General features: G+C 38.7%; 1 protein-coding gene across 1 annotated transcript in view; it reads right to left on the bottom strand.

The window, feature by feature from the left end:
* The window catches only part of GABRA2 (gamma-aminobutyric acid type A receptor subunit alpha2), a 122,468-nt gene extending 105,321 nt beyond the window's left edge, over window positions 1-17,147 (bottom strand). Inside the window, exons 1-3 of the mRNA XM_047091424.1 lie at window positions 16,954-17,147; window positions 15,825-15,902; window positions 13,083-13,198 (exon numbers count right to left, since the gene is read on the bottom strand). Coding sequence (XP_046947380.1) covers window positions 13,083-13,198; window positions 15,825-15,895 — 187 coding nt within the window. The 5' untranslated portion in view covers window positions 15,896-15,902; window positions 16,954-17,147. The remainder of the gene's footprint in view (window positions 1-13,082; window positions 13,199-15,824; window positions 15,903-16,953) is intronic.
* Window positions 17,148-27,981: the final 10,834 nt, after the last annotated feature.

The raw sequence follows: 27,981 nt of genomic DNA on the forward strand, positions 1-27,981 counted from the left end.
CTCTCTGTCCCAAAAATAAATAAACGTTGAAAAAAAAATTAAAAAAAAAAAAAAAAGAAACAGAAATTATGAATTTCTAATTGTCAGAGTGAAGCATGAAAATAGTAATAGTAGTAATAATAATAATAACAACAAAACAACATTTAATGAGCACTTAAAGAATCTCCACCTTGCATTATATTCTTTATGAATGCCCCTAATGTTGTACAACACGGTAGCCATAAATGAGTACCTCCTGGCTACTCAAAGTGCAGCCCAGGGACCAGCAGCATTGATTGGTATCATTTAGGAGCTTGTTACAAATGCAGCATCTTGAGCTCCACAGGGACATATGGAATCAAAATCTGCATGTTTAACAATCACTATCCAAGTTATTCATATGCAAATTAAAGTTTTTAAATACTTCAGGAAAATCAACTCATTGGAACTCATGTTTTCCATTTTACAGAGCAGGAAATTGAGGCACAAAGAGATTAATTTTTCTATTAGCATCAGTAGATGTGACAGCCATTGCTAGATACATACTGAATATCCAACGCATCTTTCTAATAAATCTCCAATTTTCCCAGACGCTCTCCTAGCTTGAAATAGCAATGAGATAAATGTGGAAATCAGCTGCAAGACCTGGGAAGCTTTCCTTTTCTAATGAAAGGAACTAACAGAGATAGTGCCATCCCCTCCTTTTATTCCAGCCTTTACCATGGATATGATAGCTGGAGCTGCAGCAGCCACCTTGGGATCACGAGGTGACAGCATAAGGACAGAAGCCAACCCTAAGGAAGAGGAAGTGGTAAAATAAAAACAATCTGGGTTCTTGAGGCTCTTGATGCCATCACTTAAGAACTCAGTCTTCATTTGGAGCCACCTACTTACAGACCTTTGTGAGGAAAAACTGACTGCCACTGAAATCACCATAGATAGAGTTTTCTGTTAGTTTCCGGCAAACACATCCCTAACTGATAAAGGCCATAATAATATTGTTTCACCTATATTTTATTGTTTTATTCCAACACTAGGAATCAAGGTTTCCTTTATTTCCAACTGGCATTAAATCTGCACCCTAAAAAGCCACTCGGAATTACTATATCCTCCTCTAACGTCTTCAAGCAGAAGCACGTAAAGTGTCATCCATCCTCTCTGACCAGGTGGGGGAAATGATAGAAACGACAGGCCATAAAACAGTTCCCTAAAAGGAAGGAAGGAAGGGATGTGATGAAGAGACATGTGCTTTCCACTCCACTAACTTTCATATCCACTCACTTAAACACGCACCTGCCCACTTTGCTTAACCTTCCAGCTGGTCCAAGGCAACAGCAACAGCAGCAGAAATTGCAGCTGCCCTCTGCACCTGCTGGCAATCAGATGTCTGAGAGGAAGATGCCCATATTAGAAGCTGTCACCAAAAATGACAAGGTCTAGATTGGGTGTAGCAGCAGTCAAAGAGGAGTGACAAAGGCGGGCAACAGCAGTGTAACACACAGAACTGCATCGAAATGTATGCATTTCTGAGTCAGCAGCTGGGTCCCAGGGGACTTGCCATCACCCCCGTATTTCACGGAGAGTAATGTAAATCTTAAATGACCCACCCTGCCTGCTAGAGTTATGAGTCATTCCATCAGCTTGGTGGCAGCCAAAAATACCTCCAAGAGCCCTTCAGATTATCTGGGAACCTTGAAACAAGGAAAGTTGAAAAGAAGTCGGCTTCACCCACAGTCCCCTCACTCCTTTATCTGCCTGGTCCTCTCCTTTAAGAATTCAGACACTGTTACTCGAATTTATCTGTTTCAAGGATAATGAGTCCATTTTTTTTTTTATATTTAAACTATTTTAAAGGGTGACATACTCTAATATAAGCACTGCTAATCATATGGTTCTAAATATAGCTTTCTTGTTAGTTATCTTTGATCCTACAATTCTGTTATCCTTATTAAGGCAAAAGCTACTCAAAATGATGAAAGGATAGCTTAGTTTTAATTCTTAGTATCGAGGGACTTGCTGTTCTCCCAGCAATGCCCTAATGATGACTTCTTTTTAAATGGGTCTATATTCACCCCCATTCTTTTATAACATTTTCACCACCTAAAACCAGCCCACTTACTCTCCTAAGAGTGTAAAGTTTCTCTTCTTCTGATATCTGCTGGACGGATTCTTTTGCTGTTCTACAAAGCACGATCATCAGCCTCACATTTTTTGCTTCAATGATTATCTTCTCACATGCCCTAGATAACTAATTAAATCTACCCTCCCATATTCCCCTCTACCCGACCTGAACACCAGCCATGTGATTCCATTTTCTTTTAATTAAGACTTCCTCTCTCTTGGTATCCAAACTTTAATCTTCCTTGTAAACCTAGCTGGCATTTTAGCCCACTCTGTCCTGTCTTGAGAAATTGGAGAGTTTATGTAATCTTGGTAACAAAAATGAATTTTTTCTATGTACCCTAATTTTCTGACTATGGCTGATTTGCTTAATTTCCACTGTAAAGGCTTCTAAAGAATTTATATAATTAAATATATTCGGACTCTCCAACCCAAATATATGAGTAGGAAGTCAGCATCTTGCTTCAAATGCTGAAATCTTCTTATGAGGAATTAGAGGTAAAATGGACTTTTCATCTTTTTCTAAAAGCCCCCCAGTGACACACACCCTCTTCCTCTTCAAACCACTCCTCCAGTTCAAGTCTGGAGATCTTTTAGGTCCCAGAAAACTTTTTAACATATACCATTCTAAAACCACCTGATCCTTTTACCTTCTTAATGAAAATCAAATGGTTCCCAAATACTTGCTAAAATACCATAGGCATCCCAAAAAACATAATCTAAACATGGGCTTGGGGATGCTATTAAAAGATACTGTATATGTGTATATATATATAAATTTATATATTTTTTTAATTTACTATTTTATGAGAGAGAGAGTGAGAGAGCATGCGCCAGGAGAGGGACAGAGGGAGACAGACAGAGAACCTTAAGCAGGCTCTACACTCAGTGCAGAGCCCAACATGGCCTTGAGATCATGACCTAGGCCAAAATCAAGAGTCAGATGCTCAACTGACTGAGCCACCCTGGCGCCCCAACGTTTATAATTTTTATCCTTTCTTCAACCTTCCTTAACCTTGTGACATAACTCTACTCTTCTATTCAGACACAAAATTCAATTGTTATACTCATTATATCATAATCATGAAATATCCCCCAAATCGATTACAATTTACTAACCACCTCCACAAAATAGTTGAAATAGCAGTTATCTTCTTTTTGACATATATTTTTCCTATGGCTACTATATCAAAAGAAGAACCATACTTTTTCTTTTATTGTGTTTTAAATCAAATTAACAATGCCCTAACTGAACATATCCTTGAAGAATGCTGAAATACTTTTATGCAGAAAGAATGTCACCACACATGTTCCTGGAACAATCTTTGTACTACATTTTGCATTCATTCCCCTAAAAAAAGAACTAAGATCCCAAATGTTAATAAAGATACTTTTGAAAATGATGCTTTTATAAGAGCACTATTTTTTTAATTTTATGTGAAAACTTTTTTTTTGTTTTGACATACTTTAAATATTGAGAAATAAACAAGAAGGAACATAAAAGGATAAAATAAAAACCAACATCACAACTTAGGCCAAGTTAAGACCTCATATGAACTCATATTTTTCTACATGCTAGTTTTTCAGTTTATTAAAAAGGTAAAATGAAAACATACAAAGATATCAAATTACTACTTAATCAAAGTTACTAAAAATGCAATAAACTAGTGGAAATTTGGGAGATCTACATTTTATGGTAAGTGATATCCTTAATTTTACGAGCTTCTATATGAAATACTTTTAGATTTAAACATTAATTGTATTCTTATACATTACTTTTAAATGATAAGTTCTGTACCTCAAGGGATGAGGGTATTTCAAGTTAAAAACAAGTTTTCAGAATTCTGTGTTGGATCGGGACCATTAAAAATTCAAAAGAAATAAACTGAATACTCATCACATTACACATGATGTAATTTATTTTTTTATTTCACAGGAAATGTCTAGTTATTATTTAACTCATCTCTAGCTCAAAAGAAATTAAAATAAGGCAGAAAGAAAAGTTTTCTTTACAAAGAGAACTGAGAAGGGACCCCTGGGTGGCTCAGTTGGTTAAAAGCGTCCGACTTCGGCTCAGCTCATTATCTCATAGTTCGTGGGTTCGAACCCCACATCAGGCTCTGTGCTGACAGCTCAGAGCCTGGAGACTGCTTTGGATCCTGTGTCTCCCTCTCTTTCTGCCTCTCCCCCACTTGTACTGTTTCTCTCTCTCTCAAAAATAAATAGACATTAAAAAATAAAAAAAAAAAAGAGAGAACTGAGAATTGTCCAGAAATTTCAACTGGAATTAACACTTATCTTACTACCTCTGAGAAAGCTTTTCTTAACATAGATACCCTCAACACCTCTGCTACATACGCAGAAAGACATGCTCTCTGGATGTTATACTCTTCTACAGATAAAATTCTCAGTCTGACAGTAAATATACCCCAAATCACTCTTGCCACTATGAGAAAAGACAATAATGTCCAATAAAGAAAACACAGGGTAGTTATACGGTATTTTTAATTAGGCAGGGAAAGAAGAAACCAATGTCTACAACACTTGAAAGGCAGAAAGCCCCCAAATATGGTGTGAAATGAATTTCGCAAAGTCTAGGTCTTATTCATCAAAATATTTCCAGCATTTCAAATAAAACCCAGAAAATACTTGGCCGTTAGCAAGAAATAGTTGAATGCATGAATCATGTTATAGACATAGAACTTGGCCAACTCCAGTTATAGTACAAGAAAAGTGATTTCTTACATCTCTAAATTTCAATAGCATGTTCTTATAATGAAACATATGTTGTACTATTTCAAGCTATTTCAAGAATCATAGTATATCTACCTTATCTGTCCTCCAAGGGACTTCAACCACCGGAGACCAATACCTCACCCTGTACATCTTTATATTCTGCAGAATGTCTGACACATCATCAGCCTTCAATAGACATGGATTAAGAAACAGAATACTAGAATAATTTAATTTGACTCTTTCCATGTTAACACACTGAAAAGTAATGATTTGCTGACTGGCCAAGCTGTTCACTTGGCCACCTCCACTACCAATATAGATTTCTACAATATGATTGAGCTGTAGCAATCAAAAAATAACACCAAAACAAATGGATCGGTCATGCTTATGGTCCAATTTATCCACTGTGTTAAGGGGGTACAAAGAGAAACACTGGCTGCACCTGAGCTTAAATGCTAGTGAGAGGCATGCTTGTGCCTGAAAAAGCAAAAATAACAGTCCCTCAAAATTATGACTGAGAGCAATGCTTTTCCAGCAGTGATGGTTGAGAGAAAAAACTGCTATTAACCAAGTACGTTTTAAGTTGAAAACAAAGCCTTAGTTTACGAAAACATGAGCAGTATTCTCTTGGTCATGCACTTCAGTGATGTCACCATGAGTTTTGCTGGAGAGATGCTGTTTGGGAAGAAAATGCCACCATCTAATCCAACGCATACCTCTGCTGCCGTGTATCCAGTTTGCCTTTCCTATCAAATAAATCACAAGCTGTGTACCTAGTTCAAATAACGGACCAAGAAAGAGTTCTGCAAAACTACCTCAATCTAACCATTTCTGAAGAAGCCTGTCTTGGTAGCATTCTCTGCCAGGGAGTGGACAAGCAGCACAGCGTTAGGGAGGGTGTGCAGAAATGCTAAGATGTTCCTCGGTCTTGCCTCGAAATACTGAGAAGAATACAGAAACCTGTACATAACATTACCATGCTTCCAGTTTAAGGTAGCATGCATTGTGGCAAAGCCCATACTATGTCCACACCAGAAGGAGAACACTACAAACAGACCCCAGACAAAATTGAAGGAACTGATTTTGGAAGTCAGACCCAGAGTTTCCAGCCTCCCAATAGCACCCCACTTCAGGCAGCCGAGTACCTTTCTGCTTTTTTGTGTTTCGTGCCTCCGATAACTTTACACAGGAAATGACAATTGATAATGGCCCTCTGCACTTTTAGCAAAAATTCTTTTCCACACTTGTGTGAAATCTCCCCAACTTATTTCTATTTTCTCATTCATGAAATAATCAAATGCACGTTCTCTGTGACCTTCAGGCAAACTTAAGTGAGTGGAGAAGACAGTAGCCGAGAGCACTGAAAGACTGAAATCTTCCTTTGCCTACAGCTTATTCTGAAGGATATCCTACTCCAGCACTGCAGGGAACCCCAGGAGCCTGAGTTAGAAGGGAAGAGAGATAAGATTCTCGGCTGCCTCAGGCCTCTTTGGGAACGATGGTTCCAACCACAGCCGCTGAATGAGGAGAATGCCAAACATCACAGCTTTACAGAGAGCACAGACCCCAGTAATGGCGTTTACTCTGTCTCCATCTGAGACAAGAACTTCTTAACAGGCAATCTCTCTTTTCCTGCTCATCTCGCAATCCACTTTCCCCCTCCCCCACTTCCAATTCTACCTAGAGATTTCAGACTATTCTTCGTGCGTTCTTTCAGTCCCAGTGGTTCCACTGCCCGTCACTTCCTAAGACAGTGTCAAGCATCAGACATATACTCTGTGGCTGCAAGACCCACTCCAGAGCAATTGCCATCCATGTACCTAGCACATCCCAGGTTAGACTGATGGACATGCTTTCAGTTTTATGTCCCTAAAATCATCATTAATGTTATATAGCAAAGTTTTACTCTGTAAAATATATCTTTTTCTCCTACAGGCAAATTCATCACCATGAATTGATGATGCCAAATTATTACATGTCATGATAATAAATTATAAAGAGCAATACATATGTCATACCTCTTCTGTGAGTGGTTTTGTTTTCAGAGATTCTGTACATATACAAAGGGTGTGTCTACAAAAATGAAACTAATCACATAAGAAATATACAACCTCTGTCTTTAAAACTGGGTTATGTGTGCCACAAACTTATCATTTTTTTATGAAGCCATAGCTTTTATAGATTAAGTGAAACAGAGTGACGCCCTGTATCGCATTCTATTATAACAACAGCAGCAATAACACTTACAAGTATTGAGTTGCTCTCTGCTTGCCATATACTGTCCAAAGGATTTAAATGTTAAAAAAAAAAGTCTCTAACAAAACGAAAAGTCACATATTTTTACTCCTATTTTACAAATAAAGAAACCAAAGCAAGGAGAGATTGAGTAGCATCCTGAAAGTTTTGTAGTTATTTTACAGTGGCAACAGAATTCAAATCCAAAGGTGTTAGTCTCTAGAGGCATTGATCTTAAGCATTACTTTATAAAGTAATACCATGCTGTTTTGAGGACAGAATCCCTCTTAGGTTCTGGGACAGATCAGATTTTTATTTATTAATTTCTCCCACTGAATAGCGTATATTTTATTTTTTATAAATTGGAGAGTAGTAAAATCCATAGAAACATGTTGTCATCCATCCGTCTACAGCCTGAAGTATATATCCATGAGCAAAGCTGGAAACCGACCCTCAGACCCTAAGCCTACGATCTGACATATTTTTCATAGCTTTAAGCATAAAGTTTCTTCAAAGTTTCAGAGTATAAAATAAGAACCTGGAAAGAAAAAATCTATCTAGACGACCTCTTCAAAAGAGCTTTTCAAAATGCAGTTAAGCATGGTACTCAATCTAGATTTTCCAGATTGGATCTATAATTTAGATACCAAGCCTTGTCATTTCTAATAGTTGTCACTGTTGAGCATTGTGGATGCTAGCTGTCATAAATGTCCAAGGCCTGTCTACACATTCATTTTTCCAATGACCCCATAAAATTGGTCCAAAACACAAATGCTGCTTTTTATTTAGTTAACAATTTGAAAGCTTCTTATGGAATATAAAAATATATGTGTTATACTCCAAGTTGTTAGCTCTAATGATTAAAATGAAGAGGCAAAACTGATTCAGTTATTAGTTCTAGCTACTCTAAATGCATGGTCTCAACAGATAAGATATCAAGGCAAACCCATCTCAGGTTTCCAGGCTCACAAAGAAGTAAGCCTACCAAATGTACAAGAACTACCAATATTTCCTTGGCACGTTTTCAAAGAACATTACCTCCTAAGATGTTTTTCTTGAAGAGTTCTCCTCGTACTCCTAGCAACACTAACACTTATCAATTGTATGTCACATTACGCTCTCTTAAGAATTTTAATTTACTTGAACCACATCATATTTCTGTGAGATATAAACAGAATAAGTGGATCCTCTCTTGCCATTTCATAGATGAGTAAATTAAGTCACATATGGGATAAATGAATCACCCCAAATCACACAGTTCAAAGGCAGAATCACAACTAACATAAGTCAGGATTTGAGTAACTGGGGTTATAATAGCTCTAATTCACCAAGATGTCATCCCAAAATATGCTGATGCTAATAGTGGAAGGTCAGTGTGTGAATTAAATGATAACTGCTCCACCAATTTTAAGGATAAGGCAAGTTCTACAGTTGATTCTTTTCATGGCAGCACAGTAAATAATAATAATAATGATGATGATGATGATAATAAAATACATGAATAAAATTAAAATCCTTCAAGAAATATTTCAGTGCTTACTATATGCCAGGTCCTGTTCTAGATGCTGGGAACAGATGATGCACCAGTGAATAAAGCAACAAAATAGACAAGAATCCCTGACCTCAATGAGCCTACATTCTAGCAAAAGAGACAAAAATAAGCAATTGCCACTAAAGCAATAAAGAAATAAATTATTCTATATATTAAAATAAGGGGGAAAAATAAGCTGGTTAAGGGAGATTAGAATTATTAAGAGGTAGCCAGGTTATAGTATTTATTTGTTTGGTCAGGGTAGGCATCATTGAGGAGGAGAGATCAAAGGATACCCAGGGAAGAGAGAATAGTCAGAGGAAAAGCTCCAAAGAGTATCCTGGTGTGTTCAAAGAACAGGAAGGAAGCCAATGTGACTGCAGCAGGATGAGCAAGAAGATGAGTTGTTGTGAGGTCAAAGAAAGAATAAGGAGACAGATCATCATGCACGGCCTTGGAGACCACCACAAGAAACCCAATTTTTATTCTGAATGAAGTAGAAACGATTGCAGAATTTTGAGCAGTTGAATGGCATGATACAACTTAAATTTTAAAGAAACTCCATTATTAATCATAAAATATCTTAAAATTTTATCACTCAATGTATTTTTAATTTTTTTCATGTTTATTTATTTTGAGAGAGAGAGAGAGACAGCACAAGCAGGGAAGAGACAGAGAGAGAGGGAGAGAGACAGAGAGAGAATCCCAAGCAGGCACCACTCTGTCAGTGCAGAGCCCTATGTGGGGCTCGATCTCATGAACCACCAGATCATGCATGACCTGAGCCGAAATCAAGAGCCAGACGCTTAACCGACTGAAGCACCCAGGTGCCTCTTTCATTCACTCAATGGATTGTATGATCTTCATCATATATATGAATCTCAATTTACCTTCCTCCTTTCAGCATAAAAAAACATTATTTCCATTTTCCCAAGGGAAATCCCAAGGCTCAGAATGTCTAAGGAACTTGGCCAGGGTAAAATCTAGTAAGTGGTCGAGCCAAGTGAAAGGAACAATTTTTTTTTAACTTGCAGTCCAAAACTGAGTGTGCTTTCCTATATAGCGATTTGTATTAGTTACAAAGGAAAGAAATGATAATTGAAATTAATTATCCAATTTTTCATCAATAGAGATGTTCTGTTTGATATATTAAAATTGATTCAAACCCATATTTTCCTTCTTATTAATTTCTGGGACATAATGACACAAGTAATTTCCTTGGACTTTCTATGTGAAATGACATATGGACAAGCAGGAGAAGAATTTTGGATGCAGAAGTAATCACAATAATGATGTAAATTTACAACAGTACATTTAGAAAGTTTCTGAAAGTCTTTTAGGTACTGTTATTTATTAATTCTCTACCATATGCCAGGCACTGTGCTAACTTCTTAGCATATATCATCGTACTTAATATTCATCAAATGCTCTAAGAACAGTATGAGCAATCACACTCTATAGATGACAGATGTGGACCTAAAGAGGCAAAGTATTGAAAGGTCATTGGACCGCTCAGGACCAGAGCTGGGATTTCACCTAAATCTCCAAAATCTAAAGCTAGGTCTTTACTAAGCCTCGTTACCTTCCTGTAGCATTCTGCCCAACATATTACTCAACATTCCTAACCAAAAGGTCGGCCAAATGTGGATAAGCCCATTTTACAGGTGATGAACTGGTCATAGAAAGGTTAGTCAAGCAATCAACATTTATTTGATGGCCACAATATGCAAATCAATATTTAGTTGCTGAGAGCATAGAGGATTTATGATACAATGTCTTGCCTCAACGAGCTTACAATCTTGTTAAGGTAACAAGAGGCACACAGAAAGGTAATAAATAATCCAAGATAGCACATAATAAGTTCCAGATGAGATATAGAGCCAACAACTGCTAAAGAAATTCAACAGAGAGAAAATTGAATCTGGGTGTTTCAATTCACTTAAGAAAGATCTTTACTAGAGGACCAGTGTTGAGGTGGTCTTTATAGAAAAAGGGTTTCGATCATCAAAGATGATGAGAAAAACACTTCCAGTGAGAGGAAATAATATGACCAAAGGCCAAGGGAACAGATGTGAATGGATTATCAAGAGAAGATGAACAAATGCATCTGAAGTGCAGGATGAAAGGGAGGCAAAATACAAACGAAGCCAGGAAGTAGAATGTAGAAAACCTTACTTGGCAAACTAGGAATCTAAGGGAGGAGGGACGAACTAGATCTTTGTTGAATTCCTACTATGGGGCACCGGCTTTGTATGTACTTTTTGTTTATAGAATTCTCTCAACAATCCTGTAAGGCAGAAAGGTAGCTGTGTCATGGCCCTTTTAGATGAAAAACAGTTGATCTGGTGCAGAAAACATGGGGGATCAAGAAAAGATGATCAAGAAAAGAGAGGGATATGTGGAAAGCATTGTAAGAATAAAAGAAAACTATCTGAATGGGAGATATTAGCATATGCCCAATATCAGAGAAGGATTGAGGAAGACCCTAGACAAGAAGAGCCGCTTAGTCTATTGCATTAATGCAAATAATACAGTGACAAGGATCTATGCTTCAGTGGTGACAATGGAAGTAAAAAAGAATGTAAGAGATATTACAGAAAAAAATATGAAGAGCTAAGCGGCAATAGCCACGTCCTGAAACAGGTAGTTTCTACTCCCCAACCACACACCCACAAGGTAGATATTTCCCCTAAGAACTCACAGAGACAAAACTCAAGGTCTTGCTCAAATATTGAGATTTTGACAGCACATAATTTATTTTAAAAAATAAAATCTATGATTTAGGACAAACGTCTGCCTTAGTGTAATCTTCCTCATAAACCACCATCCTGAATTAGGATACCCTTACGCTTGGCAATAGTTCATTTCCATATGCTAACATGGAGACTGATTCCTTATATTCATGCTCATTAGAGATATTAATTACTAAAGAAGCATTATCTTCCTTTTAGTTTTTTTTTTCCTTTTAGAAAACCAAGTGTATAATAAACAACTGAGTTTGCTCTGAAAAATACAATAGGCCTTATTTCTGAACATTATTCCTCCCTGTACTTCTCCTAAAATGAGAGGTACCTCTCAGGGATTCCAAGAAAAATTAACTGCATTAAATAGTATACTATTTAACAACAAGTTGGGTCTTTCCTGACTTTTTCTGACCCCTGGACAATCCAAACCATACACTGGCAAATATATATAGAATTAACAACAACCTAGATTTTTCAAAGAAAGTATTTACATAAACACCTAGGCATTAATCAATATGCGTCTTTACAAGCAATTTAATATTAATTTAAATTTAATATTAATTTAAAGTTGTCAGCCTCATAATAAACTAGCTAACTATAGGACTATATAAATTTTTGATTAGTACCAATTGTCTAACTAATTTTCCTTTATTTTTAATTAACGGTTAACCTGAACATCCAAATAAGTATAACATACACGTGTGAAATGTGTGTATGTATAATTGAAGAGTAATAATATTTTGAGTCAGAATCCTTTAGAAATACACACCTACTTTACTTTTACCTAATTTCCTTAGTATCACCTAAGGATAAATAGAAGTTAATTAAAATTTAACATATTTAAAAAAATTAATATATTAGCCAAGCCTAATTTCCTTTATCTTTATGGATTAAAACAGATTTGTTTTTCTTCAACGTTTATTTATTTTTTGGGGGACAGAGAGAGACAGAGCATGAACGGGGGAGGGGCAGAGAGAGAGGGAGACACAGAATCGGAAACAGGCTCCAGGCTCTGAGCCATCAGCCCAGAGCCTGACGCGGGGCTCGAACTCACGGACCGCGAGATCGTGACCTGGCTGAAGTCGGACGCTTAACCGACTGCGCCACCCAGGCGCCCCCAGATTTGTTTTTCTGAATTGAAAGTTAATGTTTAAATCTGAAATCAAACTATGCCAGTCCAATAAATTTAGGCCTACAGCCAAAGTATACCTGAAACGTCTTTGAGAGTTTCAAGAACGCCAAACCTGTGCTGTACTTTAGAAATACCATAAGCATGGATAAAGAAATATCATCATAGAATCCTAAGTTGTGTATTAGTTAAAATATAACCCTAACATACTTTTTATTATGTGCCTCATTTCTTCATATCTGTACTGCTGTGAAAATAAACGTCTGTAAAATGTGAAGATACTACACGAGCATGTCTGCCCGACAATGTTTCATTTTAATATACTTTAAGTTTTAAAAACTTAGCCATTATATATAAACTAATTTAAAAACCTCATGCAGAAAGTCTGGGCTCTATATGACTTCAGGCATTCTACAAAAATATGTTCAACACATTGTGTGTGTAGAAAAGGAAACACAAATAATGTTTATTTCATATACCTTACTTTCTATTATTCAGTTATTTAATACATGCATTCATATATAGAGTGTATTAAAATATGTATATTACTCTTAACTTTTAGAAGCATTATTTTGTAAGAGTTTAAAAAAAGTAAAACTACTTTTACCTCCCAGTCCTGGTCTAAGCCGATTATCGTAACCATCCAGAAGTCTGTCTAGAATTCTTGTAAAGATGGTAATGTTATTTTTAGCTTCATCTTCTTGGATGTTAGCCAGCACCAACCTAAACAGATAATTTTAGAAGCTGATATATATATATATGTACATATATATATACATATATATACGTATGTGTGTTGTACCAGTACCAACATGCTCTACTTCCTTGATTTGAATTTTAAGTCTCTCTAAGCTATTAGGGCCACCCATTTTCCTTCTTTGGTCACTTCTATAAATACCAGCATGTCTATGGAGAAGATAAATATGTTGTTGAAAATGGATACTAAATACTAGATTATCAGAAAGATTGACGTCAAACTTATTTCAGGTTTCTGCCACTTAGCACCCAGTGTGGAATATTCATTTTCTAGAATCCGTCCCCTAGAATATATTATGATTGTAGATGGCCACATGCTGACACTGTTAGTAATGTGACTCTGCATTAAGAAAGGTACAATAACAAAACGACTCCTGAAATACTACTGCAGCGATTTGAATATTAATTGGAGAATAAATTGCCTCCTTGGAGGCAGAAAATTTCTCTATCTTCCTCATAAGTGCCTTTCCTTTTTTCTTTATGTCGTTTTTCTCTTTCAGAGATTATTTCCTTACTTTGGGTATACCGCCACCCAATGGCCAAGTGCAATATAGACATCAGGGAAACTCCACTGGCTGTGTTCCAGGCTCCACTGTAGCCAGGTGGTGGAAGTGGGCTCTGAAAGGAGCAGGGGCACATACAGGGGTACAGACAACCCTGGAGGCATAGCCCTCTTGACTGGTCTCTGAGGAGAGCGCTAAGGGTTACCTAAAGATTAAAAATCTTGCTACTTGTGTGTGTGCGTGCGTGTGTGTGTGTGTGTGTGTGTGTGTGATAAATTTGCAGAGAAAACAAATGGTCTTAAAATATCACCAGAAAAGGGTTAGAAACAGTGATTTTCTCCATTATTTATCCATCAGAAAGCCAGAGACCTGATTTTGTGACATCCAGCAATTTGGCGCATAAAACAGAATGTCCCTTTTCACTGCCACTTTTTTTCCCCTAGAATGATTCAGAGATTTAAATTACTGGCCCCAAAAAAGAATCATTTATATAATAGAATAAAATACTGGCATGAGCATTACTGGTCAAATATAGAACAGAAAACTAGTAGAGGGAAATAATGGTTAAGCACTGAGGACCTTCAGTGATTACTAATCGACCATGGTAGGTTCACTCCTTTAAAATCAAAGACTATATGTGAGAGCTGTCTGATCAAGGTGTACCGTGTAAAGTATCATTGACAGAGTCAATCTGCATTTAAATGATTACACAGCTAGAAATAGTCATAACACATTAAGAAATTGGTAACCAACTTCAAACAAATATTGTCTTGAGAGCACAGAAAATACTGAAACACTGATATACAGGTAAACATTTAAAAATTATGTCAGCAAACGAGTTTATCAAAACTCCAGCATCAAAAGTTTCTATGTTACCTTAAGCTAATTCTAAAACCAATCACTACAATAATTGTAAAGTTCCACACAGAGGTTTTCACTGAAAAGTGGTATTTAATCATATGTCAAATTCTTTTTCTAAATTCAGTATTAAGATGTTAAATGAGGAGCTACTTTCAAACTAAAAATAAGCCTTTATGAAGAGATTTCTTCTCAATTCCACAAAATATTTTCATTCTTTGACAATTACTTGACAGGAAAATGAAAAATTAAAAGGCAAATAAAGATATAATAAAGATATTATTTTTTAAAAGGAATGATTAGATGAACATTCTTATCATTTACATTTCAAGCCCTCTAATATTTTGAAAATCATATCCTAAGTTTAGACAAAATAAAAAATGCCCATTGATAATACAAAATCAGAAAAGACTACAACTAAGATGATGTTATGGAAAGCAATAAGAATTAATTTTATGTTTGTAGAACACAGGCAAAGCAAAATTAGTTACATGTTTAAAATAAGTACTGTTTATGACAGTGACCACTTTAGCAATAAAAGATCTCTAAATCAGTAATATGAAAAGTTGATGAATAAATCAAGCTTTGTTTTATTGTTTGTAATTGTGAAGTTGTATACTACCTCTACCTAGAGGTTAAAGACTCACACATCCTTTGGGTTTTCTATGTTGACTAAAGAGCATAGACCACTAAAAAAAAAAAAAAAGAAGAAGAAGAAGGAAGAAAGAAAAGAAAAAAAGGAAGGAAGGAAAGAAGAAGGAAGGAAGGAAGGAAGGAAAGAAGGAAGAAAGGAAGGAAAAAAAAATCAACTTAACAACCAAACCATTTTAGTTTCTGCTTTTCTGTTTGGCTTAAAGAAACACTGTTGGCTTCTTTACTGAATGTTGGTGTCATTATAAACGCATACAACTTAACCACTTGAAAACTTGCAAGAATATGCCATCCAAAAGATACTCTTTTCTTTGGTGATTTTCTTTTCTTTTTGTAAGAAAATGTTCCTGATCACTTGCGTATTTTATCACTAAAACCCAGAAGCAGTGAACTTTTGATAGTCTCTCCCACTTCATAGTTCAATTTCTTCATACAAGCTTTTTTTTTTTTTCTCCCCTTCATTAGAATTGATTCTTCAAAATACTTCGGCTTCTCAAAGGCCAGCCCTGCATTGATGACATTCAAGAAACACACCTTTACCCTGAATCTAAAAAGTCAAATACAATAAATAAATGTCTCACCTGGCTGGGTCCCACAGCAAGAAAACAAGAAGAAGCAAATGCATGTTGTAGGTGTTTAATTTCGTCTTCATTGTCGCTCTTTGGAAAGCCATGGAAAAAAAAAAATACACTTAAAATTACATTCAGTCCCAGAAAGCCCAAAAGAATGTCAATTGGTGTGAGAACTGGAGTTAAAGCTATTGAATTATTCCACTGGAGCAGTGTGGGGTGTGATGAATGGGTTAGGGGGGTGGGGGGAGAGTCTTTTCTTTCTTTCTTTCTTTCTTTCTTTTTTTTTTTATCTTGGCAGTAAGATGACCAAATAATCAGACTGCTCTGCCAGGAACTTCCCCCAGCCCCATCGTCAGCAAACACTGTTTTGCGCGCACACACACACACACACACACACACACACACACACACAGACACACGTAACAACAACACACGGGACCCTGAACTGACTGACATAGGAGCTAGAGAAGAGAACGGGTCCGGAGGGGGGTGGGGAGTGAAAAGGGGGAGGAGAGATGGGTCCCCCGTGCCACAGCCCCCTCAGCCAAGACCACCCCCGCAACCCCAACGGGAAAAGCAAGGGGCAGGCAGCCCACTTTTTTCGATTATTATTCTTTTCGTTACAGGGAACTGCAGCCCTCGCGTCTTCACTTCTTCGCTCCCTCTAAAATAATAGAAAATAAAATAAAAGAAGCTCCCTCCCCGCCCGTGCACAGTTGCCCGAGACCACGTCTCGGAGGCAGCCGGGTTCGGCTCAACTGCTGCGAAACGACGCGTTGGACAGCTGTTCCGGAGCCGAGACCACAATCGGAGCAGGAGCGTGAGGCTCCCGGATCCAGCACCGGCAGGCAGGCAGCGGCAATCACAGTGTGCAAAGTTGCAGACTATAAAAGAGCCAGGCTAACGCGCTGCCTGCCGGGCGGGCGGGCCGGCGTCTAGGATCTTATTGTAGTTGCAGATGCGCTTCTGGTGATGAGTATCGAAATTATGTTTTAAACGTGTTGGGGAGGAGGAGGCGAGCTGAACCGCCTCGGGTTGCAGGGAGCATCGGAGAGTGGGGTGGGGGAGACGAGGCAGGCACGCGAGGCAAAGGCAGGCGCCAAGGGGTCCCTGCTGGGGCCAACGTGCGCGACCTTACCTGAGACAGCAGGCAGAATCGGGTGTTTTCCTCCCTTTGCCCTGATCTGAGGAGACGGGAAACTTGAGGGAGAGCGACAGAGAGCGCGAGTGAGAGAGAGAGAAGAGAGAGCGACTGCAGCAGCCGAGCGAGCGGGCAGCGATGGGCTGGTGGAAGCCGGAGCGAGCGCGGAGAGCGACGGCCGCGGCGCGGGGAGTAGATGGAGGCGAAGGCGTCCGTAGTGGCGGTGATGGGCGGAGGAGGAGGAAGAGGAGGAGGGGAAGCGTTGGCAGGAGCGGGCGGGGGGGGGGGGGGAACGCGAGCCCAGGCGCGGTGCGCGCCGGCAGTGGCGGGCACGAGCCCCACGCCTGGAGGAGGAGGAGCCAGGCCCGGGAGGAGGGCTAGCGAGGTTCCCGGGAACGCAGGGACCCCCCCCCCCCCACACACCCCCGCCCCAGTCCAAGGTAACCGCCCCGTCGCCCGCCGGGCACCTGCAGAGGCACAGCCCGGGGCGGCGGCGAGCTCCCCGGTGCGCCCCGAGCGCTGCTGCCCGCGCCCACGCCGCGCCGGAGGAACGGAGCCCACGCTCCACCCGGGACTGCTCCCGGCGGCAGCCCGCTGGGGCTCCCCCCGAGGCCCCGGGGTTCCTGGGGGGGGGGGCTGCCGGTGGGTGTTGGTGCAGAGTCGGGAACGCAACGTGTCTGCGCGGCCCTAGATCCCCGGGGCCTCGCCCTGCCGCCCGCCCCTCAACATCCCCTGGCTCTGGAGCGACGTGGCTGCTGAGGAGAGGTAAAGAGATACCACTCCCGCTGGAGGGCGAGGGGACTCTAATCAGCCTGTACTTAGTCATCAGCGCATCCACGCAGGAGCAAGTTCAACGCACGTTGCGTGGAATCAGACAGCAGGAAGTTTCTTTGATTTCCTGAGCCGTCTTGATACACCACTCATTCCTTCACACTCCTGCAGTCAGGACCAGTTTCCCTACAAAGCCCTGAGGGCTGGAGACCTCCCTCCAGCCGGTCGGGAAAGTCCGTCTGCAGATTATGCACCTGGGGAAACCTCCCGCTCACTCTCAACCATTCTTTTCCCCAACGTCTATTCACAGGCGTCCTCCCTTCGTGGTCATCAAATTCAATCCACAGCTCTAAAAAAGTTTACATTCTGCAACCCCGCACCACCACCACCCCAAGCAAAAAGGTACCTGTTGTGCTTCTACTACGTCTGCAATTCTTGGGGGGGGGGGAGGGGTAAGGGGGCGGGAAGGAGATGTAGTGTAGTGGGGTTTGAGTTTTTCCCCCTGTAGGGCTTTTTGGTGGTGGAGGGACCTGTTGTAATTCCAGTCCTACAGTGCACTTTGAGCGTTGTGTTTGATCTGTCTCCTTTCTCTTCTGTTTTATCTGAGGCGATAAAATCCAAACGTGCAACTTGAACCAAAAACCAAAAAAAAAAAAAAAAAAAGAGAGAGAGAGAGAGAAAGACATTTTCCTTTTTGTACTGCACATAACAATGTTATGCTTGTATCTTACTAAGGCAAAACAGAGCGGGTGTTTATCTCTTCAAGAAGTTGTTATAAACGTTAGACACTTTAAAAGGGGAGAAAAGAGAAGTATGCTGATACGTTTTTCTCATATTACATTTGGAGTCAATATGTGCCAAACACTTCAATTTCGTTAGTTATGAACCAGAAATTCAGACGTTTTTCCTAGATGGTGCAGTTTTCATAACAACGGGCACTGCTAATCTACAGTCAATTTTAGCTTTGCCTTGAAGATATGTGAGGAGAGTAAAACCTTTACCTTGTAAATATTTCAAGCTGTTCTCTTTAACCTATTAATCACCACTTTCTGAATGAGCATTGAATATGCTACTGCCTAAACAAACATTTGCTCTCTTATGTAGCTGGCTCTGTGAAGAATGGAACACCACCCAGCTTTTTCCTCCATCATTAATATTCCCTTCCTGACTTGCCCGTTGCAGAATCTAATTGAAATTCACAAAGATAAAAAGCTTGCCATTTAAAACCTTGCAACTAGGGAATCTAAACATCTACTTGGTGTGAACACTTTACTTCCTGCTGTATTTTCCCATTTTCCATTTCTATAAGTCAGTCTTCATTAAGATCTCTATCACTCTGCCATTTACATTACTACTAAATTGTTTATATTTTGATAATGGAAGTTGAACAACTTGTGGTTTCTTCCTGACCTTAATTGCTATGCTCCAACAAAACTTCTCTTTTATCAATGTCACAATTTTTATAAACATCTTCGTAGATTATTTTCATATTTACCACTGTAGTATTCCCCCCCAACCCCGGATTATAATGCTGAGTTACAGTATTTAGGTTTGTTTTGTCTCAAAATCTGTATCTATTTGAATGATTTGTCCTAAAAAATTAGGCTTTCCCTTTAGCGCCCTTAATAAATTTGTAATCTCATTGCCATATGACCCATTTACATGGAACTTGACAAAGTTCGTGCTATTTGGGATGATTTTCACCATTTGTTTACTTTTTTAACTGTATGTTAGAACTGGCTATAGATTTGAGTATGCACTTACTTGAGACAGACTCAGTAAAAACTAGATTCCAAAATTTCATTATAAACCGTAATTTTTAGGGACGCCTAGGTGGCTCAGTCGGTTAAGCATCTGACTTCGGCCCAGGTTGTGATCTCGTGGTTCATGGGTTCCAGCCCAGGCTCTGTGCTGACAGCTCAGAGCCTGGAGCCTGCTTGGGATTCTGTGTCTCCCTCTCTGTCTGCCCCTACCCCTCTGGCACTCTCTCTCTCTCTCTCTCTCTCTCTCTTTCAAAAATAAATAAATATTTTAAAAATTAAAATACAAAATAAACCATAATTTTTAGTTCTTCCCCACAAAATGTTTTGCAATTTTACTGAAGTTGGGTAGCTGTGATTTAAACTTCAAAGCACCTTAAAGGACATGAAAATCAGAAAAGCTGATTGCAGGCAGTGGACCTCTACTTTTACTGCTGTATCTTTACTGGTATTTCACTGTGTTGCTAGTCCAGCTGAATATCTTCTAGGATTGTCCCACAAATATCTAATAAATCCAGTCTGATTTTTTTCTCCTCTCTGTGATGGAGCACAGTGAACTGTGATTTGAGAGCCAGCCTGGGTAGGTCGTGACTAAGCTCTTCCTACCCACTCCTTCTGGAGCATGTCTTAAGGCAACCAATCCTGTAGAAGAATTGACAGCTAATTGGTTGCCAGTAAATCTAAATTTGTTCCTGCCCAGGCTAGGGCAGTGCAAAACCTCCTGTTTGAATTTGTTTGAATTGCCCTCCTACAGATTAGATTGGGAGGTATGGGTCACTTCTTAGATATTCCTCATCTTTAACTCCCAAATCTGAAAGAGGATTTCCATATGAGGAACAAGAATAAAAGAAAGGCAAGGAATTAGCGAGATCTTGGTTTTGTTTGATTTTTCTTTCCTGATATCTTACAATATTGTACAGTTTTAAAATTCATTATAAAACCGTTTGTGCTCTTGAACAGACATTTTGTAGAGTTTTCCCTTTTAGGGCCCAGCTATATAGACTTTGCACTACTGTTCCAGGGAACTACCACTCTCTATACCCTAGGCGACCTCATAAATCTTTAAGTTCCATAAGGTAATATGTGTATATTATATATAATGCACACACACATATATGTAATATACACAAATACATGCATACAGATATACAGATATTTATCTGTAGGAAGATAGGTATCTAAACTCATAAAAATAGGCATAAGCATTTTAATGAGAATAGCATTTATATAATGCATTTCTACAAAATGCATTTAGTCTCACTAACATAACTTAATCAGGGTGATTTTTACATACTTTGAAAAGAAGTACCAGAATTCAGCAAGAATAGCCTCTCACTATATTTACAGATTTTAAAATATAAGCATGTATTCCACAATGAATTTATTCTATTCTAAGCATGTATTCTAATAAATTTATGTACACTTTAACTACACCTTCCCATCTGTGTCATCCATTTGAATGAGAATATAAATTTGTGAAAAATTAAGAACTAAAGCATAAATTTTCCTGTTTTCACAGAATTAAATACTATCCTGTACTTTTCCCCAGAATGCTTTACTAATTTCAAAGTTTGCTTGGAGTACTAGTCTGCTCTCATATATTGGCCACATTATCATTAAAAACAAAACAAGCAGACAAACAAACAAAAGCTAGAGCGAATACCAATTTGGTAATTCTTAGGTCAAAACTGTGGTTTGGTCAAGCTCCATTTTTTCCCTGTAAGTTGAATTTAGATGAACGGTTCTAATGTGTGCACTAGACTCCAAGCTTCTGAAAGAAGAAACAGCTGGAAAGGGGGAGTAACCAGCCTTATAAACAAATAATTCCAAAACTACTCTCTTACACCAATGCATTTAGATCACATTTCATTCGAACTAAATATATCATGTATACTAGCTTGGATATAGTATGCATATCACCTTCTTCAAACAGAGTAACTCTGTTAATAAAGTAAGTTTGCAGATCCTTACCTAAGTTGCAAATCAAGTCTATAATGCATTCAGGACATCCTGGTGGTTTCTGAGACTTTGAAAACTATTTACATCAAACACTTATAAAGAGTAATTTGTAAGGAAATCCTTTTACCTTCATTTTGTGAAATTATAGATAAAATTTATTCTCAAGTTATTCAACTACTTCCTAAAACAAAGATAACATTCCAGTAACGCAAAACAAAAATTTACTGTGCCTTTCATGAAGCTATGTGATTGGCAGCTTTTCCCTCTGAGGCATGTTTTATAAAATTACAGTAATGAATAATAAAAATAAACTTAAAATATCTTCACTTGTGTAATAAATAGATCCCATTCCAAATATTTTGCGTGTATTTACTTATTTAATCTTAACAAGTAAGGATTAGGTTTTTATTATTCCCATTTCACTGATGAAAAATTGAGGCACAGAAAGCTTAATCTGGCTGAAAGTCTCCTCCTGGTAGAGTCCAGTAATAGGGCTCCATAGTCTCCATGCTTAACTACCATACCATTGAAGCTTTGGGCAAGATATTTAACTGTTAACATGGTGGTGTTATGAAGGCAGTGTAAGTCTGTGAATAATAGCCAAATATTCATTCAACAATTCTTGCTGAGTATCTGCAATTTACCAGACACTCTATTCTGTACCACCCTGGATATAATAATGATTAAGGCATGGTCTCTACCCTCAGAGAGCTTACAGCAAATTGAAAAGCATGAAGTAACATAAGACCAAGGCTTCTACATATACTCTAAAAACTCACAGTATCTTCACTAAGGAGTAACATGCAGCTTAAGAAAAAGAATGCGAGACTGGAAGCTTTATATTTAATTAATGATTTACAAATTTAGTTGTTCCCATATAATAATTAATAAATGGATGATTACTAAGAACATAAGTAAGCATTTTCTAGGACACTTAAGAACTCCCAGGACTGGGAAAGTTCATGTCCAGAATGAAAACAATTCCCGTTTTATATGGATATTTTCTTTTCTTTTCTTTTCTTTTCTTTTCTTTTCTTTTCTTTTCTTTTCTTTTCTTTTCTTTTAGTTTTTTAATCTTTATTTTTGAGAGAGAGAGACAGAGTGTGAGAGGGGGAAGAACAGAGAGAGAGGGAGACACAACCCAAAGTAGGCTCCAGGCTCAGAGCTGTCAGCATAGAACTGGTCTCAAAGTGACAAACCACAAGTTCATGACCTGAGCCAAAGTCAGAAGCTCAACTGACTGAGCCAACCAAGGGCCCCTGTATGATATGGATATTTTCTGAATAATACCTCATCAGCCAAAATTATGCAGAAGAAGCTAATAACAAAAACAACAAAATCAGAGGATAGAAGGAATCCAGGACCCTATTTGAGCCCATTTACATACATTTCAAGTGGGCTAAGATTGGTCCCAAATGAAGGATTATTTCAATATCATTATTTTCAGCATCAAAAGTATTCCATCTTGAGAGGAAGAGAGAGTATATGAATTACAAAGAAATAAATTAAAAATATAATCAGGCTATGAGTATTTAGTGGTCAGTTAAAAAGACATGAAAGAGAAAATAGAAACCAATTACTTCTAAGAAAAAGTGAATAATGCCGTGGCAAATTAATTATGGATATCAAGTGATTTTAAATAATAATATGGAGATCATTTCTCCTTGCTACAAACCTCTTTGTATTTGCCAAAGGGACTTGCTCATAGATGCACAATAAATAATTGCTGATTTCTTTGTAGAGTTAAGCACTTTAGAATACAAATTGGGAGTCTTGGTACCAGAGGCATGACCTTGGGTAGCCTCGGCTATAATATCTACTGAAAAGTCTCAAAGCTCTCTATCTCTAAAAGCTCACTATGCATCACCAATAGACATTTTTTTTTCTCAAAAAGAATCTCCACTGGTGTTCTCTATCTTAGCACCATCCTGCCACCAAAATCCTGAAAACTGAGAGTCATTCTAGACTCTTTTTTGTCAACAGACACACACACACACACACACACACACACACACACACACACACACAGCCACCACCACCACCACTCATTTGCTGTTGCTGAGAAAATGCCTCCTATCTATCCATTGTCTCTGATCCATTCCCTTTATTACCAATTCCATAGCCTTAGCCCCTTCCTTGCTTGAACTACTGCATTACAAGTAAGCAGTAGCTTGCTAACTAGTTTCTCTCCTCCAATCTCTGCTTTCTCTAATTGGCTTTCTATAGGGCCAACATGAGTCTTCCTAAACCAATTTGATAGTGTCATTTGATCATCTAAAATCCTTTCTTGATAAAAGTATAAGGTGTGAGCTCCTTTGCATATAAACAGTGTACTGTTTATATCTCCAGCCTCAACTCTGCTCTTTCTGCACACATCTTGTCAGACATGTGCACGTGTGTATACACATACACCCTCCATAATCACCATTATTTTTTTCTTTTTTAAAAAAAATTTTTAATGTTTATTATATTTGAGAGAGAAAGACAGAGTGCAAGCAGGGGAGGGACAGAGAGAGAGAGGGAGACACGGAATCCCAAGCAGGCTCCAGGCTCTGAGCTGTTAGCACAGAGCCCGGTGCGGGACTCGAACTCACAAACTGCGAGATCGTGACCTGAGCTGAAGCCAGGCACTCAACGGAGCCCCCCAGGCACCCCAGCATTAATTTTTCAACATCACTCTGTCCTCTTTGCTCCCTGCAAAGGAAAATGTCTATGTTTCTCTCAACAACTAAATATTTCATGCCTCTATGCTCTTGGTTCCCATTCCCCCTTTCAACTGGAATATGCCACTGTCTGCATGGTGACACTTCAGGCCTCAGCCCTACAAACTACTTCTTACCCTTCCAGATAAAATTGCCCATCCCAGCCTTTGTACTCCTGCTGGACTTTGTACAGGCATTTAACATGAAACCTAAAGACCACCCCACTGAACTTATTTACTAACTTTTCTATCTTACCCTATTAGCCTGTAAGCCCTTTTAAAGCAATGAACTCATCTCAATTATCTTTACCTACCAAGTGTCTAGCACAGAACTGGGCATATATCATCTCTCAAGAGATTCTTGAGGAATCAATGAATGAGTGAACAACCAAATGAATAAATAAGTGCCTACGTGAGCATCGGTGCCTTCATATGGACATGAGAACCATGGTCCTTTCTTCCAAGGAAATGAGATGCAGTACAAAAAGCAGTTATCGTTAAGAATTCTGATTCTGGTGTGAGGTTCACATCCTAGTTCACATCCTAGTTCTACTACTTACCCACCATGCAACCTTGGATGAATTCCTTCACTTTGCTGCGCCTTAGTTTTCTTACCTGTAGAGTAAGAGTAATCGTGAGTCCACCTCACATGATCTTTGTGAATACTCTGCAAGTTAATATTTGTGCACAGGACAGCATCTGGATCATAGACAATACTACACAGTGTTTGCTGATGTTACTGAAGTATTTGAAAGCTGTTAGTTCACTGCCTCGACATGTAGTAGATGAGATGAGATGCTATTAAATTTATTGAATCTTCTGACTCATCTTTTTCCATCTGTTCCCGTCCGCTCTTTCCCAGTGATATTCACGTGCCCACCTTTGCAGAGCAGTCAGTCAAAACCCTCATCTCCCCACATTCTCTTATGGTGTCTTTTATTTTCTCATGAATGCATTATTTCCCTCATTCTCTCTCTCTCTTTTTTTTCCCTGCGCTTTTTTCCTCATCCTCTTTTTAGTATACCATGCCCTCCTTTTCATTCCAGCTTGGCCTGCACGTCCCTCTTTTATTAGTTCTCTATCGTTCCCTTTCCTCTCCGTTTCTCAGTAAGATTCATGCACAGCATACGTCTGCATTTGCGTGTACACTTGTCTTTTGGCATATGGAAGAAGGTGTGTTAGAAGAATAGATATGGATAAGGAGGTGTCTCTTTAGGCATAGAAATGTGAATGCCGGCCCTGCCAAGGCATGGGCATCCCTGTCTGTGTTTTGGTGTGTAGGTCTCTGTGTAAGTCATGTATCAAATCTGCTCAAGTGTATTTTATTGATTTGCTGTATGAATTGAATAGAAAAGTCAGGTGACTTTCTCTTTTGAATTGGCTCCTGGTTTGCCTGCAACAAAGAAATTGCTATATGTTGAATCTTCAGTTTAAAAGAGATCCATATCTGTAATATGCAGAGAGCCATAGTCAGTAATCAACATAGAAGCTTCCTGCTATCGTCCTAGTCATACCCTCGATTAAAATATGGTTACAAGCTGCTCTTCCTTTTTGTGTATGTGTAACTTCTCGGTATCTGTATCCTTATGCTACTCATTTGGAAGCAAGAAATAAAGGAACTCGGCATTATGAGTTAGGAGATAACAAATTAATACTTAAAATGATTTCCTTTTGAAGAGAGATATTTTCAAAGAGACTTACGACAGACATTAGTGCCAGCCAGCAAACAGTGCCATTTTGCAGCCTAGGTGTATGAACAGATTGAATTACTTCACTCTCCTTGAAATTACAGGTGGCAATGGAACTTGCTTCTCTAATCAATGAAAAGCAAGAGACATGGGGCATTTCTAGATGGAGGCTGAATGAGCCAGTGTCAGATTCACCGTGCTGCCTCTTGCCCTACTGTCTGCTTGTGGCCAGTGAGAACTCTATATGTTGGTCACTCAGTGGGACCTTGAATGAGGACAACAAAGATCAGAGGCCTAGCTTACCTGCATTGGATTATAGCGTGAACTACAAATAAACATTTGTTTTAAGTCTCTAAAATTTGGGGTGATATATAATCACAAAATAACTTGGTCTGACTTTTGAAAGATGAAAAGGAAATTTCATTGTGTGTCTTTTTACTTCTTTTTGAATTGTCCATTTATTTATTTTGAGAGAGAGAGAGCAAGCAGGGGAAGAGCAGAGAGAGAGAGAGAGAGAGAGAGAGAGAGAGAATCCCAAGCAGACTTCATGCTGTCAGTGCAGAGCCTGATGTGGGGCTTGATCCCACGAACCATGAGATCATGACCTGATTCTAAACCATGAGTTGGATGCTTAACCAACTGAGCAACTTAGGTGCCCCTATGTATCTTTTTAAAATACCAACTATGGAATGATGGAGTGGCACATAAAATATTTTCAGGCAGAGGAGACTTTCTTAAAGATCTTGAAATCACAGCATATAAATGGTCACTTGCTTAAGTCTGAACCAATTGATCTTTGGTAATATCTGTGATTTGTTTCCATCTCTTAATGGTCCTTTGCTGTCTTTCTGTATCTAAGCACTCAGAGGGATTGAGACAAAGTCTGAGGTTATTTTTGACAAATAGTTCAAAATAGTTCATTATCCCCATGGTGGCCAGACATTGAAAGTGGTGGCAGTGGGACTTTGAAGGGAGAGGGGTGGTGGCAGGAGAAAGGGGTGGTGGTATTCATTAAATTCCAACAGGAACTCACATTGCCAAACATCCAACAGGTCCTATAAATGGAATGAAAATTGATAAAAAGAGAAGGGGTGAAAAAAGACATCTAACTGGCCCAGCAAGTGCTAGATGTTCAAGTTGAAGAGAGATGGGTAAAAAGACTGGTTCTGAATAGAAATTCATGTTAGGAATATATTTCCCTATCTCTATTTCATAAAGAAAAACAAAAGAAATTGACTCTGACCTAAATATAGAGTGCGCAAATTTCAAAGCCATTTTCAGAGATTTTTTCAACAAGGTAGGAAAGGCTAGTTAGTCATGGATTTTAATACGAATTATGCTATTGTCATTACACAACTCACTGGACCAAAAATTTCTAGGTTCAAACTGCTTTTAGATAGTCCATCAACATCATTCAAATACAAACCACTATAACAATTTAACATTCACATTGTGAGAAGAAAACTATATAAGTTTTTAATAAGCTCTTGAGGGACTAGAGATGGGACTATGATTTGTCTCTCTTTTTTTTCTATCCCTTACCACGCTTCTCATATTGTAGGGGTTCAGTAAGTGTTAGTAGAAGAATAAATGAATGGATAAATAATTGAATAAATTAATAAATTACTGCAAGTATGTGTCAAAGAGTTCATAAATGTTCACTGTAGCTCCTGTTCTCCCCTTATTCATGTTGATGTTCCAGGCTGGCCTCCATGCAGTGGTCTGAGTGATCTTTCCAAAATAGAGACCTGTTCATATCACTGCAAAACTTAAAATCCTTCAGGTATTTCCTATTTCTTGTAAGGTCAAGATGAAGATCCTTATCATGGCCTTTGTCCTGGATGCCTTGACTCCTGCCTGGCCTTGAACCGTTGTTTTCTTTGCTCCATAAACACCAGCCTTTCAGTTCCTGGAATGTACTTGGCTTCCTACTGTCATTTCTTCTCCTGCCATAAGGCATTGTAGCACAAGTTCTCTCTGCTGGAAAGCTCCTGGCCCATCTACACACCTGTTCATCCTTCATATAAAAAATTAGGAAGCACTTACTCAAGAAGTCTCCCTGACATATCCTCTACCCACCAGTCTCCATTAGATTCTTTTATTATATGTACTTTCTGTTGGGGATTTGTCTCTGTCTTTCATGTCT

The sequence above is a fragment of the Lynx rufus genome, unplaced genomic scaffold (genome assembly GCF_022079265.1).
Source record: "Lynx rufus isolate CCGP_SWC_20201006 ecotype Redwood Valley unplaced genomic scaffold, mLynRuf1.p SCAF_3, whole genome shotgun sequence".
Taxonomy (NCBI): Eukaryota; Metazoa; Chordata; class Mammalia; order Carnivora; family Felidae; genus Lynx; species Lynx rufus.